At 42.0% G+C, this 15,827-nt stretch overlaps 1 protein-coding gene across 5 annotated transcripts in view; it reads right to left on the bottom strand.

Moving 5' to 3' along the window:
• The window catches only part of vps13a (vacuolar protein sorting 13 homolog A), a 366,579-nt gene that overhangs the window by 138,305 nt on the left and 212,447 nt on the right, over positions 1–15,827 (bottom strand). For all 5 annotated transcript variants that reach the window (XM_067983108.1, XM_067983109.1, XM_067983112.1 and 2 more), the window contains exons 40-43: positions 15,637–15,729; positions 15,163–15,522; positions 11,969–12,070; positions 5,352–5,510 (exon numbers count right to left, since the gene is read on the bottom strand). In XM_067983108.1, the coding sequence (XP_067839209.1) occupies positions 5,352–5,510; positions 11,969–12,070; positions 15,163–15,522; positions 15,637–15,729 (714 nt within the window). The remainder of the gene's footprint in view (positions 1–5,351; positions 5,511–11,968; positions 12,071–15,162; positions 15,523–15,636; positions 15,730–15,827) is intronic.

Below are 15,827 nucleotides of genomic sequence, written 5' to 3'. Positions count from 1 at the left end.
AAATAATGGCACCAGTGTCAAATCCCCAGGACCAGATGGTTTCCATCCCAGGGTTCTAAATGAAGTAGGTGAGAACATTGCAGATGCCCTAACTATAATCTTCCAAAGTTCTCTTAAATCAGGAACTGTTCCTTTAGATTGGAAAATTGCACTTGTCATTCCGTTATTTAAGAAAGCTGAGAGGGGGAAACCAGGGAATTGTAGACCAGTTAGCCTAACATCTGTTGTCGGGAAATTACTACAGTCTATAATTAAGGATTGAGTGACTGAACACCTAGAAAATTTTCAGCTGATCAGAGAGAGCCAGCATGGATTTGTAAAGGGTAGGTCACACCTGATGAACCTGAATGAATTTTTTTTGAAGAGATGGCTAAAGTAGCGAACAGGGGAATGTCTATGGATGTTGTTTATATGGACTTCCAGAAGGCATTTAATAAAGTCCTTCATAAGAGACTGTTAGCTAAAGTCGAAGCTTATGGAATTGAGGCAAATTATTGACCTGGTTAAGAAATTGGCTGAGGGGCAGGAGACAGAGAGTAGGATAATGGGCAGGTACTTAAATTGGCAGGATGTGACTAGTGGTGTCCCACAGGGATCTGTGTTGGGGCCTCAACTATTCAATGTATTTATTAACGACCTAGATGATGGGATAGAGAGCCACATATCCATGTTTGCCGATGACACAAAGATAGGCAACATTGTAAGCGGTGTAGATGGAAGCATAAAATTAGAGAGGGATATTTATAGATTAAGTGAATAGGCAAAACTGTGGCAAATGGATTTCAATGTAGGCAAGTGTGAGGTCATCCACTTTGGACCTAAAAAGGATAGATCAGAGTACTTTCTGAATAGTGAAAAGCTCGAAACAGTGGAGGTTCAAAGTGACTTAGGGGTCCATGTACATAGATTAAAATGTCATGGACAGGTACAGAAAATAATCAAAAAGGCTAATGGAATGCTGGCCTTTATATTTAGAGGACTAGAATACAAGGGGGTAGAAGTTATGCTACAGCTATACAAAGCCCTGGTTAGACCACACCTAGAGTACTGTGTCCAGTTCTGAGCATCACACCTTAGGAAGGATATATTGGCCTTGGAGGGAGTGCAGCGTAGATTTACTAGAATGATACCTGGACTCCAAGGGTTAAATTACAAGGAAAGATTACATAAACTAGGGTTGTATTCCCTGGAATTTAGAAGATTAATGGGTGATTTGATCGAAGTTTTCAAGATACTAAGGGGAACTGAAAGGGTAGCTAGAGAGAAACCGTTTCTGCTGGTTATGGAGTCTGGGATTAGAGGACGTAGCCTAAAAATTAGAGCTAGGACTTTCAGAAGTGTAGTTCGGAAACACTTCTACATGCAAAGGGTGGCAGAAGTTTGGAACTCTCTTCTGCACCCTGCAGTTGATGCTAGCTCAATTGTTAATTTTAAGTCTGAGTTTGAGAGATTTTTGTTAACCAAAGGTATTAAGGGATATGGGGCTAAGGCGGGTATATGGAGTTAGGTCACACATCAGCCATGATCTCAGTGAATGGCGGAACAAGCTTGAGGGGCTAAATGACCTACTCCTTTTCCTATGTTCCTTCAGGGAAGGGAGCCTGACACCCATAACCGATCTGGCCCACATGCGACGTGAATCCCAAATTATATGGTTGACTCTTAATTCCCTCTGAAGTGGACAAGCAAGCCATCAACTAGTAAGCAATTATTACAAAGTTCAAGAAGAAGAAGAAAATCAGACAGAGGTATTGGCAACAACCCAGGCATTGTATTAGGATACAACTAAGACAATTTTAGTCCAGTTAATTCTGTAGCTAATATCAAGTTGAGAGAGCTGTCCACGACTAGTCAAGCAATAGTCTGACAGAGTCATATTCTCAGAATTGTACCCATCAGCCAATATCCTAGACTTGTCTAACACCATCCCCCTGGGTGTGTCCTGTGCCAACGCAGGATAGGCCCTTGAGAGGTGGGGCACAGTAGTATACAGTCAAGTGGGAGTCCTCAACATCAACTCCAGACCCCATGAAGTCTCATGGCTTGAGGTCAAACAAGATAAAGGAAACCTCCTGCTGATGACCATCTACAAAACTATAAAAATATTGATGAATCAGTACTCCATGTTGGATGAAGCTCTGAGGGAAACAAGGGCAGAGAACGTACTCTGGGTAAAGGACTTCAGTGTCCACCAGGAGTAGCTCGATAGTACCCCACAGGCTAATTTCTAAAAGTCACAGCTGCCAGAATAGGTCTGCGTCAGGTGGTGAGGGAACCAATATAAGAAAGTAGTCTACTTGACCCTGTCCTCATCAATCTACCTATCACAAACACATCTGTCCCACGCTAACAATGGTAGAAATAGCCACCACATAGTCCTTGTTAAGATAAAGTCTCAGCTTTACCATGAGGACACCTTCATTGTGTAGTGTGGCCTTACCACTGTGCTAAGTGCAACACACCAAGGACAAATCTAGCAGCCCAAAACTGAGCGTTCATGAAACATTGTGAACTATCAGCAGCAGCAGAATTGTATACCACCATAATCTGTAATCTCATGGCCCAGAACATCTCTTACCCCTTAATCACCATCAAATGAGACGACCAACCCTGGTTTAATGAGGAATTCAGAAGAGCATGCAAGGAGCAGCCTCAGGCATATCTTAGAATGGAATACAAATCGCATGAAGCTACTAAAAAGGGGCATCTGTATGCTAAACACCAAAAGCAGCAGGCTATATAAAGAGCTAAGTGGTCTCACAAATAATGAATTAGAGCAAATCTCTATAGACCCACCACATCCAGCTGAGGACAGTGGTGGACAACCTGGAAACTAGCAGGAGGAGGAAGTTCCATGCATACCCTCATCCTTACAACATGGTGGAACCCAGCACGTAAGTGCGAAAGACAAGTCTGAAGTGTTTGCAAGTGTCTTCAGCCAAAATGTGGAAGATTGCCCACGTATGTCCTAACCACACAATAAACTAGGATAAATCTAACCAGGCCAATTACCATCTTTCAGCCACCTCCCAATCAGTAAACTGATAGGAGTCATCAATAGTGCCACCAAGCGACACATACTCACCAATAAACGGTTTATCGATGCTCAGTTCAGGTTTGGCCAAAGCCACAAGGCTCTACACCACATCACAACTTTGATTCAGCCATGGGCACAAGTGCTGAATGCCAGATGATCAGCGAGAGTACCTGCCCTTGACATCAAGGTAGCATTCGACTGAGTACGACATCAAGAAGCCCTAGAAAAACTGAGGTCTGTGGGGGTCAAAGGAAAACCATCTTGGCATGATACCTAACACAATTGAAAATTGTTGTGATTGTTGGAGGCCAACTCCAGGACATCTCTGCAGTTTCAGGAAGTGTCCTTGGACCAACCATCTTCAGTTAATTAATCAGTAGACTTCCCTCCATACTAAGTTCAGGAGTGAAGTTGTTTGTTGATGACTCCATAGTGTTCAGCTCGATTGATGACTCTTCCGATAATGAAGCAATCCATTCCAATTTACAGCGGGATATGAATAACATCCAGGCGTGGGCTGACATGTAACAGGTAACATTTGCACCACTTAATAATGGATAATGACCATCTAAAAAAAAAAGCCCAACCATCTCCCCTTGATCATCAATGGCATCACCATCGCCAAGCCCCCACAATCAACATCTTAAGGGTCACCACTGACCAGAAATGTAACTGGACTAGCCATATCAACACCATGGCTACAACAGCAGGACAGAGGCTGGGTATTCTGATGAGTGGCTCACCTCATGACCCTTCACAGCTTCATCATCTACATGGCTCAAGTCAGGTGTGTGATGGAATATTCACCACCTACCTGGATGGGTGCAGATCCAACACTCAAGAAGCTCAACACCAAGACAGAGCAGTCCGCTTGGTTGGTGCCCTGCCACTGGACTCAATATCCACTCCCTCCACCATTGGTGCACTGTGGTAGCAGTAAGTACAATCTACAGGATGCACTGCAGCAATTTACCAAGGTTACTTCAACAGCAGTTTCCCTCCCTGCATTCTCTACCACCAAGAAGGACAAGAGTAATGTCGTGAGAATGCCATCACTTCCAAGTTCCTCTCAAATCATACACCTTTATGATTTGAACATATAATCGCCATTCCTTGGGTCCATAATTGCTGCTGGGTCAATATTTTGGAATTCCCTACCTAACACCATTGTGGAAGTAACATCACCACCAGGATGTCAGCAGCTCATGAAGGTAGCCCACTACCACCTCCTCAGGGCAACAAGGGATGGGCAATAAATGTGCCCTTGCTAGCATCGCCCACACCCCAATACAAATTTTTTGAAGATTCCCAGTGCTTATCCAATCAGGATCAAACTATCATTTAGGGCAAGGGCTTGCAGTGTTACTTGGAACAGAGTGTGAAGAATCCCCGTACCCAGTGACAGATTACGTGTTCAGTTCCTATTAATGAGCCAGGTCTTCAAATTAATCATCCATGGTACTCTAGAACAGTGTGGACCTGCCTAGCTCAGGTAACAATAACAAATCTACCAGATGGTTAGCTCAGTTCCAATCTTTCATCATCAGGCATGTCATTTGGAGCCAACTAGATCCCAAAGAAACCTGCTTACTTTCCCTTCCACGATAGAACAGTCACTGTTTCGTCAATAACTAACAACTGCCTTTTTTTTTAAAGCTGAGCTATGCTGCTCCCTACACAGCTAGTGAGGAGTCACTGGTGCCAGCTGTCTGTCTAAGGAAGCCTCAAACCCGAGATAGTCAGTGTTGTCCATCAACAGACACTGATCTGCCTGACCCCAAAAGACAAAAAATGTTTCCGGTCTCTGTTTAAAAAGGCTTTCAGAAAATGTCATGCATATTGCACTAAGTGATGATCTTTGCAGAGTCATAATTAATTCTAAGCTTTCTTGGCTAGTGGCTAACATACCAGTGAGTTACACTCCAATATCCAATTTGCTGACCTCTAATCAATAATAGGTTTACCTGAAGATCAAGGGACCAAAATGCATCAAGACACAATCTGAGCAGTTATGCCGGGGTTGCGCCTAGTGTGTCCAAGTGCTGACTCTGCCATAATTTGTGGGGTCAGTAGGATACCACTTCACCACAGGAATTAAACTTTAATTGATCTTAGGCTTGTACTTATTTACAGCATTTCGACTTTGAGTCCTTAAAGGAATGCACCACCTTAAACACAAACCCACCTTAACAACAGAATACAACATTTTCCATTTGGCATAAAGCTCCTGTCATTATAAAGCAGTGCATCATCCAACTTATCATGAGCAAAATACTATGAGAGATCTGCTCAATTTTAAAAACAGATTTCTTACCGTTGCTAAATTGTTAAGCATGGTCAAACCACATTTTGACATTGTAATGTTGAGCTGGTCTTTTGAAGAGATGTGAATAACTGTTTTATATGCAGGGGCATGGATTTTTTCCTCCTCATTTTCTGTTTTAGTCATTGTTTTGACAGCCTTCTTCTTCATCTGAAGTGATAGAAAGGTGTGTAGGTTGGTTATTAACATATCTACCAAACAACATAAATATTTATGTTGCGACTTTTATGTTGAGGTGTTTAAGATGATTAAAGGATTTGACAAGGTTTACAGAAACTATTTCCTCTGGTGGGGGAGTCTGGTAGAAGTAGGCCGTTCAGGGGTGATGTTAGGAAGTACTTCTTCACAAAAAGGGTAGTGGAAATCTGGAACTCTTTCCCCAAAAAGCTGTTGAGGTTAGGTCAATTGAAAATTTCAGAACTAGATTTTTGTTAAGCAATGGTATTAAGGGTTACAGAACCACGGCGGGTAAATGGGGTTAAGACACCGATCAGCCATGATCTAATTGAATGGCAGAACAGGCTTAAGGGGCTGAATTGGCCTACTCCTGTTCTTATGTTCCTATGACTTGGCTTAATTGGTAATTAAGTATTTTGCATCATATAGAACAACAGGTCCATGGAAAGACTTTTGATTTGTCCGCAAAGTGCAGAACATGCTCGTTGGCTCAAATTTCACAAAAAGCACATTGATATCTCAAATTTCACATTCACTAAAAAGCATCTAATCAAAAAACACCAAATTTTATTTCACCAGCTCCCCAAAAATTCTTATTCACAAAATGCAAATATTCACAATGCTGAAATCTTGTTTTAAATAAAGTCCTTTCTGCCTCTAATTTGCATCTCCATCCACCCCCATTATGCATCCATGAACGTAACATTTCAAAGACCCCACACCTGTCACTTGTGCTTCCAAACCCCAGACATCACATCCCAAGTGCTTCCAGAAATCAGTCCCTCCAAATGGTATAAGAATTCACCCTACTGAAGTGCTCCCAGCCCCCATCCCATCTCCGAGAAGTCCTAAATACTCCCTTTCAATTACTCCCAAGTCTGAGACACCAACCCCCAAGTACTCCAAAGACTCCAGTCTAGATACGATCAGAACCCAGCCCTTAAGTGGCTCAGGTCTCCTGAGTGCTACCAGACTTGACCACCTCAAATTGGTCCAGTTTTCTAGACTTCCCTTGAATGTTCACAACCCGCAGCTTCCACCCGAAGTACTCCCTAACCACCAGCTTCTCGAGTATTCCTAGCTCCACGTACCAGCCTTAAGGTGGATGGTAGCTGAAGGTGCCCTTGCAGCAGATGGTACAGGTCTGCATCTGCCTCTCTGCTCACCCAGACCCTGAGAAGACAGTTCCTATGGTCACTGTCAGGTAAATGTGTCAGAAATGGTTGGCGAGATCTTGGCAGGTGCAGCCAATCACATAGACTGGCTATCCGTCACCTTGGCATGCCTTCTTTCATGCAGTGCTGCACAAAGCTGTGATTGACATGCTTCTGAGGAAGCATCTAACATTATAGTTAATCAGGCATTCACATATCTTAGTGGTGCCATCAGTTCTGCTTCAGTAAGAGGAGCTTCCATCTGCACTATTCAAGTGCCAAAGTAGGTTATGTCTATAGATGCAAGTGTGTGGCTACCAGGAAGTGGTCACAGAACATCTTTTGTGTAACCTGACATGCCTGGATCCCTCTTGTAGGCTCTCCTCTACTTTCAAACAAGTCCGATAAGTATATTTCCATCGAGAAACCCACTGATGTCAGTAATAGTGCTGGGACAAAAAAAATTAAAAACAAACCGTACAAAGGCTCATGAGAGCCCAAGAAAGAGCAAAACAAAACAGTTAAAGATTTGGTTAAAGTAAATTTGCCTTTATATTATTAGGTTTGTTTTATGACCCCTAGTTTACTTATGCTGTCTACCAACCCTAGATGCCCATTTCACATGGACATCATTTATGCTGGACCTGCACAGCAGCAAATGGGAAATGGTGTGCAGAATCCCTTAATCCCAAATACATATTTAAATAAAGCACCCTACTGTTTGATGTTGGTATTTCCACCACCGCTGGTGCTGCTCATCAGAAAATGGACGGTATTCTGTCAGGGAAGAACTCCTGTCCATTTTCAACCCCAGGCCACCTGATTACAACTCCTAAATTGGGCAGTAATTGGTAGGATCAGGGCTCGACACACCACAATGAGAAAAGAGCGAAGAGACAAAAGAGTTTACAACATAGACAGCAACACAGAAATAGGAAAGAACAAGAGAGGCATTTAGAAAGCTAGACATGTATTTATGTAGCACGTTATCAGATCTTTCAGAAACGTCCTAAAGTGGAAGGCCGGAGGAGTAGAATTAGAGAGGGTGCCTATGAAGGAGTTGGATGTAGTTCTTTTTTCCCCAGAAGTGCTGATAATAACAAGGTTGGTGATAGCGAAGAGGTTAGAGGAAGGCAGGGAGATGTGTAAGAGAAATGAGGTAGCAATCAGAAATGGTCTTGGAAGTGACTGAGGTCTTGCATAATGATGAGTTCTAGGCGCTGGCAGGAGATTTGGGTGGGAGAGTGCAAGGTGAGATCCAGTGAGGACAGGAGGATTCAAAAAAGAGCTTGTAGAGAGAATTGAGATGTATGTTAAAGTTACTGAGACTGACTGAGCGAGGATTATTGAGGGGGTGTGGAAAAGTAGTAAACAATGAGGTAAGTTGGGAGAGATGGTAGATGGTGACATGCTCAAATGTGGAGAAGAAGCTGGTGGAGTAAGCGACCTGGAGATGAGCACCACGATGCTGCCTTGATGATTTGCATGCAACATTCAGGTGGGTGAGGTAAGATAAGAAAGGAGTCACTAATCAGTAAGTCAAGTTTCAGCAGACACAGGATGCCAATGGGTTCACCCAGGATGAGATAATGGATAGCGATCCTCTTGTTCACAAGGGAGTGGTCATTTCATTGTCCTACTCAGGGTGCCCTCCCTCACCTCTTTTTCTGGTACTTTGATGACAGTATTGATGCCGCTTCCTGCTCTCCTCCTGAACTGGAAAATTTCATCAACTTTGCTTCCAATTTCCACCCTTCCCTCGCCTTCACATGGTCCATCTCTGACTCTTCCCTTCCTCGACTTCTCTATGTCCATTTCTGAGGATAGGCTGTCAACCAATATCTATTATAAGCCCACCGACTCCCACAGCTATCTTGGTTATACTTCCTCCCACCCCGCTTCCTGTAAAGCTTCTATTCCCTTTTCTCAGTCTCTCCGTCTCATCTCTTCTGACGATGCCACCTTCCACACCAGTGCTTCCAATATGTATTCCTTTTTCCTCAACCGAGGATTCTCCTCCATGATAGTTAACAGGGCCCTCGACCGTGTCCGTCCTATTTCCCGCACTTCTGCCCTCACCCCTTCCCCTCCCTCCCAGAGCTATGATAGGGTCCCCCTTATCCTCACCTTCCACCCCACCAGTGTCCACATTCAACGCATCATCCTCCACCATTTGCACCACCTCCAGCGCGATCCCACCACCAAACACATCTTCCCCTCCCTTCCCCTTTCAGCATTCTAAAGGGACCACTCCCTCCACGACACCCTGGTCCAATCTTCCATCACCCCCAACATCCGCTCTCCTCTCCACGGCTCCTTTCCAGGCAAGCGCAGGAGATGAAACACCTACCCTTTCACCTCCTCGCTTCCCACCATCCAGGGCCCCAAACACTCCTTCCAGGTGAAACAGCGATTTACTTGTACTTCTTCAATTTAGTATACTGTATTTGCTGCTCACAATGCGGTCTCCTCTACATTGGAGAGACCAAACGCAGATTGGGTGATCGCTTTGCTGAACACTTCCGCTCAGTCTGCAAGCGTGACCCTGACCTTCCGGTCGCTTGCCATTTTAATTCCCCGTCCCACTCCCACTCTGACCTCGGCCTCTTACACAATTCCAATGAAGCTCGACGTAAGCTCAAGGAACAGCACCTCATCTTTCAATTAAGCATTTCAATAACTTCAGATCATAACCACTGCTCCCAATTTTTCAGCCAGCAAGTGCTGGTAATGGTTCTGATGTTGCCATTTACAGCTCCTCTCGACCCATCTTTTCTTTCTTTACTTGTCCCATTACCACCCTCCTTGCCTTGCACCATCATTCCTTTTGTCATTTAATCACTCCTGCCCTCCACCCTATCAGAGACCTTTCCTTTTGTTCTTTCCTCCCCTCCCTCCCCACTTTTCCTGGCTCTGAACTTGCTTAAAAACTTTCATCTTCAACTTCTCCCAGTTCTGACGAAGGGTCATCGACCTGAAACTTTAACTCGGTTTCTTTCTCCACAGATGCTGCCTGACTTGCTGAGTATTTCCAGCATTTTCTGTTTTTATTTCAGATTTCCAGCATCCGCAGTATTTCAAAATAGCTTTAATGACTTGCTCAGTAAAACCTCAGATCTTTTTCCTGCTCTACTACCTCAAAACTATTTAATATATATTCCACATTTTTGCTTCTTTTACCTCTCATGACCTTATACTTACCTGTGTTGAACTCCAAATACCTTCTCTTTGTCCATTAACCTAGCCTATCCAGATTTCTTTGGATTATGGCACATATTTCAGCATCATTGGCTACTGCACCCAACTTGGTCTCATCTGGATACTTAGACACCTTGGACTATATTCTATCCTCCAAACCATTTATAAAAATTAAAAACAGTATCCCAACAACAAGCCCCTGCAAAACTCCACTACCAACTAATCTGATACCTCGCCATTTTCTTTGTGGTCTACCTTCCAGAAACACTCCATTCCAGGCTAATACGTTCCATCTGTTCAATAGGCATGCACCTTGTAAATGAGACTGTTAGATAAGGTAGTGTCAACTACCTTTCTGAAATCCAGGAAGGTAACCTGCACTGCCTCACCCCATCCAACAGATCTGTGATCTCCTCAAACAAAATCAAGCAAATTGGTGAATACAACTTGCCCCCTCTGAACCCATGCTGGTTCTCTATAATCAGTCCTTGTCCTTTTGCTACCCCTCACCAAAGTCTCCAACACTTTCTCCACAATCGAGGTAAGGCTCACAACATTTATAATTTGTTGGCTCAACCCTTGCCCCTTTTTTAAAGATGGGGCCACATTCACTACTTTTGAATCCATTAGGATATTTACCAACTCCAGTGTGCTTTAAGGATATCAGTGAGGGGATTTGCAATTTCTCCAGTCAACTCTACCAGCACCATTGGATGGAATTTGCTAGAGGCTGGAGGCTTGTTTACCTTAAGCCTCTTAAACCTAAAATGCCTTCCCTTGTGTAACTGAAGGCTTCCAGAATGTTCTCTCCTTTATAAAGGGGAATGCACCAAGAGGGGGACGAAGCAGTTAGCTTTGATACTTTGGAAGACCAAGCCCCAAATAACATAGCACATGAGATGGAGGATGCCTAGGTCAGAGAATGCCGAGCAAGTTGTGGATCCATCCAGGAGGGACTTGAGCCTGGTATGGCAGCAGAAGAGTTAGGAGAGTAGCAGTCACGTAGGGATAAGGTACCAAGGAGGGCATGTTAAGTGAAGTGGGAAGAGTATGGAACATGAGTGGCTGAAAGCAAAAAAGGCGAGTAAGACAGAAGATGAAAGGGGGCAGAATAGGACAGGAATTAAAGCTAGGGTATCTCGGGCCTGGAGTAGTAGCCAATATGCACGCATATTCAAACAAAGAAGTAACCTTGATTAAATTCAAAAGCTCTGCAGTAAAACCTGCTTGTAGCAATCATGTGGCTCTAAGGTTCACTAAAACCAGTTTCAGTAGGCTGTGCTTCAACTGTACTGATCAATACAAGCCAGTTTGGTTGTATGCATCAGTTCAAGTTAGTTTGATTTTACTGAACTCCTGCAATGATCTGCAGTTTTACTCATTGCTGCCAGGCACATTAGATAGCTGATCAATCAGCTGCTTTCCCTCTCCTCTTATACATTTAGTCCCCAGTCAGCATGTTGAACTGAACATTGTGTAGCGCTAATTAGCAAGTTAAACTACTACACTTTTGATTGGCCTTTAAAGACATTTTTCGCCAATAAAAGCACTTTTTAAAAAAAGACATCGTCCAACCTCCAAAATGTGCAATGGGATGAGGGAGGCAAAAGAATAAAGATAAACAAAGCTTTAGAAGTCAATAGAGAAAAGGTTAGAACAGGCTGAAAAAAAATTTGCTCAGAAAAATAATTACATTATTGGTAAAATAAAATTAGGACGGAGGAAATAGGAAAAAGAGAAAATAAGGTGAAATAATATCAGGTGATCACAGGTAAAGTATTTAAACTTTTTGCAAAAGTTTGTTTACATTTCTAGTTTAGGCTCAATATTACATCAGTAAAACTATTACTATATTAATAATTTTTCAGTGATGCAATGCAAAGCTAAAAACAAAACATCACATCAATGTCAAAATGTCAAAGGGATTCATAACTTTTCTCATCATCAACCTGAACTTATCGAGGCAGCTGGTATGAAACTCTGTTTTTAGTATTAGCTGTATGTTTGATTTATCAAAGTTGTAACAGTAACTATCTGAATTGAAATATTTAAAAAAACAATCATGGCGAACACACAAACCTTGATCCCAAGTTCCCACGGTCTAAATTCGTCACTGTTCTCAATCTCTAATGGTTCTAGTAGTGGTTCCCATACAGCAAGCACTTCATTATAGTAATGTACCTAATGAAAACAGTTTAACATAGTTAATTTCTCTTTAAACATTTAATAGATTTTGCTGTCTGTATTAATGCAATTGTAGTTTTATTTAGACATTCACTATGTTGCCTCATTTTCTCACAAATGCACCCATCTTCAGAAGAGGTCTCAGATGACCCAAACTGCTGTTCAATGTTTTAGCCTGTTAGTGGTGCCCTTGATTGTAGATTTTTATGCCACTATCACATCACAAAAGCATAGGAAGATGTGGGACGTGAATACCATTCATCACTATTGTGCAGAATCAACACCATTAAGCTAGTAATTGTTTGCAGTTGTCTTCAGCCAAAAGTGCCAAGTGGATGATCCTACTTGGCCTCCCAAGGTCCCCACCATTATACATGCAGTGTTCAGCCAATTTGGTTCACTCCACATAACATTAAGATGCAGCTGAGTGAACTGGACACAGCAAAGGCTATAGCCACATCTTAACTGAAATGCTGAAGACCTGGGCACCAGAACTAACCACCTTTCTAGCCAACTATGACTTAATCAAAGCCTTTCTCCAGTTACGGATGCAAGAGCTGGATACTAGAGGAGAGGTTAGAGTAGCTGCCCTCAACAGCAAGGTAACATTCAACAGAGTATGGCACCAAGAAAAACTTAGTTCAATGGGTGGGGGTCAAAGGAAAAAATCTCCAATGGCTGGAGTCATACCCGACATCCATGAAAATGGTTGTGGTTGTTGGAGGCCAATCACTGGATCAAATATCCACCCCCTTCACTACCAAGGCACTCTGGCTGCTGTTAGCACTATCTACAAGGAGTACTGCAGCAACTCATCAAGTTTAAATCGATAACACCTCCCAGGATCACAACCGTTACCACCAAGGATAGGAGCAGCATTATCATGAGAACATCATCATCTCCAAGTTACCCTCCAAGTCACACACCATCCTGAATTGGATATATATCATTTCCTCACTGTTGCAGTGTGAAATTCCCACAATCCTCTACCTAACATCATAGGAACACTATTACCACAAGGACGACAGCGGTTCAAGAATGTGACCCGCCTCCACCTTCTTAGGGCAAGTAGGGATAGGTAATAAATGTGGCTTTGCCAGTGGTGCCCACCGCCCAAGATCAACATTTTTAAAACTCTAACAGGTATTCTGACATAACATTCCCAAGAAGGTAGAATTTTCTTCATTCTTTGAATAATAGGCATCCTCCACACACTGTTGGAGTTCAGCATTTCTTAATAGGTTCCGGGGAAACTACTTGCTGCCTGCATTGATGAAAATGCCATTGCAGATACCAAGTGCCACACATTGTCTCCCATTTCAGCACTCTAAAAAGCCTCAGTGCTAACAGCATTGCACCAATTCATTTTGGTCTGAAGATAAATAGAACTAACTCACTACTACTTTACCCCTGCGAGGCCTGCAGTGACAGGTGAGTGAGATTGTGTGTGTGAAGCTTGCATATCATTTGAAGAAAGAAGATGGCCCTACAAAGTAGGTATTCCACCTATCCTCATTCCACAAACTCCATCATAGGAGCGTACCAAATATAGATTTAAGAAGGGGCAGGACCAAAATACCAAACACAAATGAGTCAAGAAAGACTGAAATAGCACAAAATGGCCCAAATAGACAAGATTTTAAACCAACATGAAACAGGACTAACCAACTTAGTTGAACACCATTAAACGCAAAACTTTTTCAATTTTGTGTTAAAAGTTGTATTAGTGGATGTGCAGCGGGCATTAATGAAGCTATCTACCACTGGGGACAGAAAACCCTGATCTTAAAATCATATTTCAACAAGGCCACCAACTGGAACATCTCTGGGTTTGGATGTAATACTTGATTTGAAAAAAGGAATTAAAAATGTAAAAAGTCAAAGGATAGTTAAAGAATAAATACGATAAAATCTGACATTTCACAGATCTTGCAGACAGTGTGCACAGAAGTAACAAAAACTACTGAAGTAAGTACATTGTCAGCAACAGAATTACCAAAAGCACTTAAAAGTTGTTGCCTATGCAGGCCAAGTACACACAGTCAGATAGCACTAATGAGCATTAGCCTTAGCTCAGTGGTAGCAGTCTTGCCTTTGAATCAGAAGGATATGGGTTCAAACTCCGCTTCAGGACTTATGCACATAATCTAGGCTGACACTTCAGCGCCATCTTTTGGATGAGATGTTAAACCAAGGTCCCACCTGCCCTCCCCTCTCAGGTTGATATAAAAGATCCTACAGCACAATTCGAAGAAGGTAAGGGAGCTCCCCCAGTGTCCTGGCCAGTATGCATCCCTCAAACAACACCAAAAAATAGATGATCTGGTCAATTATTTAATTGCTGTTTGTGGGAACTTGCTGTCGCATTGCCTACATTACAAAAATGACTTCATTTCAAAAAGTACTTCATAGTCTGTGAAGTGATTTGTGACATCCTAAGGTTATGAAAGGTGCTATATAAATGTAAGTCCTTTCTTTCTTATTCAGTCCATTTTTAAAAGAAGTAAAGAACTTTCATTTATATAGCACCTTTCATGTCCTCAGGAAGTCACAAAGGGCCTAACAGCCAACAAATTACTTCTGAAGATTAGTTGCTATTGTTTTATAGGCAAACGTGGCAGCCAATTTGTCCAAAACAGCAATTGATGAGCGATCAATTAATCTATTTTTTGATGGCTGAGGTGTAAATGTTGGCCAGGACTTAAGATCTCCCCCGCTCTTCTTCGATTAGTACCATGGGATCTTTTATGTCCACCTGAGAGGGTAGATGGGGCCTCAGTGTAACGTCTCCTCTGACAGACGGCACCGTCAACAATGCAATATTCCCTTATTACTCTTTTTCAAATAATTCTATAACCAGCAATAAAGAGTCTCTCTTATGTCAACACCGTGTACTAAATACAGATCGCTCACTTTAAAATAGACTGAAAAGCCATTAAATTTGAATTACTATGATTCATCAAATCAGCAGAATTTTTATATCACAAAAATTCATGTCAGAAAAAATAAAAACCAAACAAAATTAGTATATACAAGAATAGTACAGATACATACTTATAAAATAGTAGGCTTTTCAAACAAATTCCTACCTCTAAATTAAGGTGACACTGTAGATTAATGAGTGTGCTCCAGTTTTTCACATCTCCATTAAAAGTTGACTTTGCCAAAAGCATTGGAACAGTTCTGTGTCCAACACCGGCTTCAAGTGTCAGACAAATAAATTCAAATGCCATTTTTAGGTTCTCCCCTGTTGGTACTAATTGTGTTGTCGGACCATCCTTACTTTCATTGGTTTTAGTATCCTCCAAAAAACAGAGTTTTAAATCTTTCACGTTTTTCTTATTCCACAAGTCAGGCGGGATTTCACTGCCCTTTTCCTGTGGACTATCTACAGCTGGAGTCAAGGCAGATGTAATTGTAATCACTGTGTTAATAATAACAGGTGACACCTAGGAAAAAAGCATACACAAAAACACCTTAAGTTGTTGAAAATGCATTTTTAAATTATTGTGCAACAAATCAAACTTTAAAATGACATACAGACACATAAAGCATTTTCTTACTTTCAGCATTAGCGAATTCACTGCCAATTCCAAGTAATTGGGACCAGAAGCAGCTTGCGTACTTCTGAAGAACAAACTGCAAGGCTGTAAGACCTATTTTTTCAATTAAAAATAATTACATTTTTCAAGACTACACTATTGTAAATACATTATAATTCCAATAGTTTAAATTTAGGTTGAGCCAAACAGTA

The sequence above is a fragment of the Heptranchias perlo genome, chromosome 4 (assembly GCF_035084215.1).
Source record: "Heptranchias perlo isolate sHepPer1 chromosome 4, sHepPer1.hap1, whole genome shotgun sequence".
Classification (NCBI taxonomy): domain Eukaryota; kingdom Metazoa; phylum Chordata; class Chondrichthyes; order Hexanchiformes; family Hexanchidae; genus Heptranchias; species Heptranchias perlo.
Note: the sequence above shows the minus strand (reverse complement) of the source record. Positions and strands in the feature narration are given on the sequence as shown.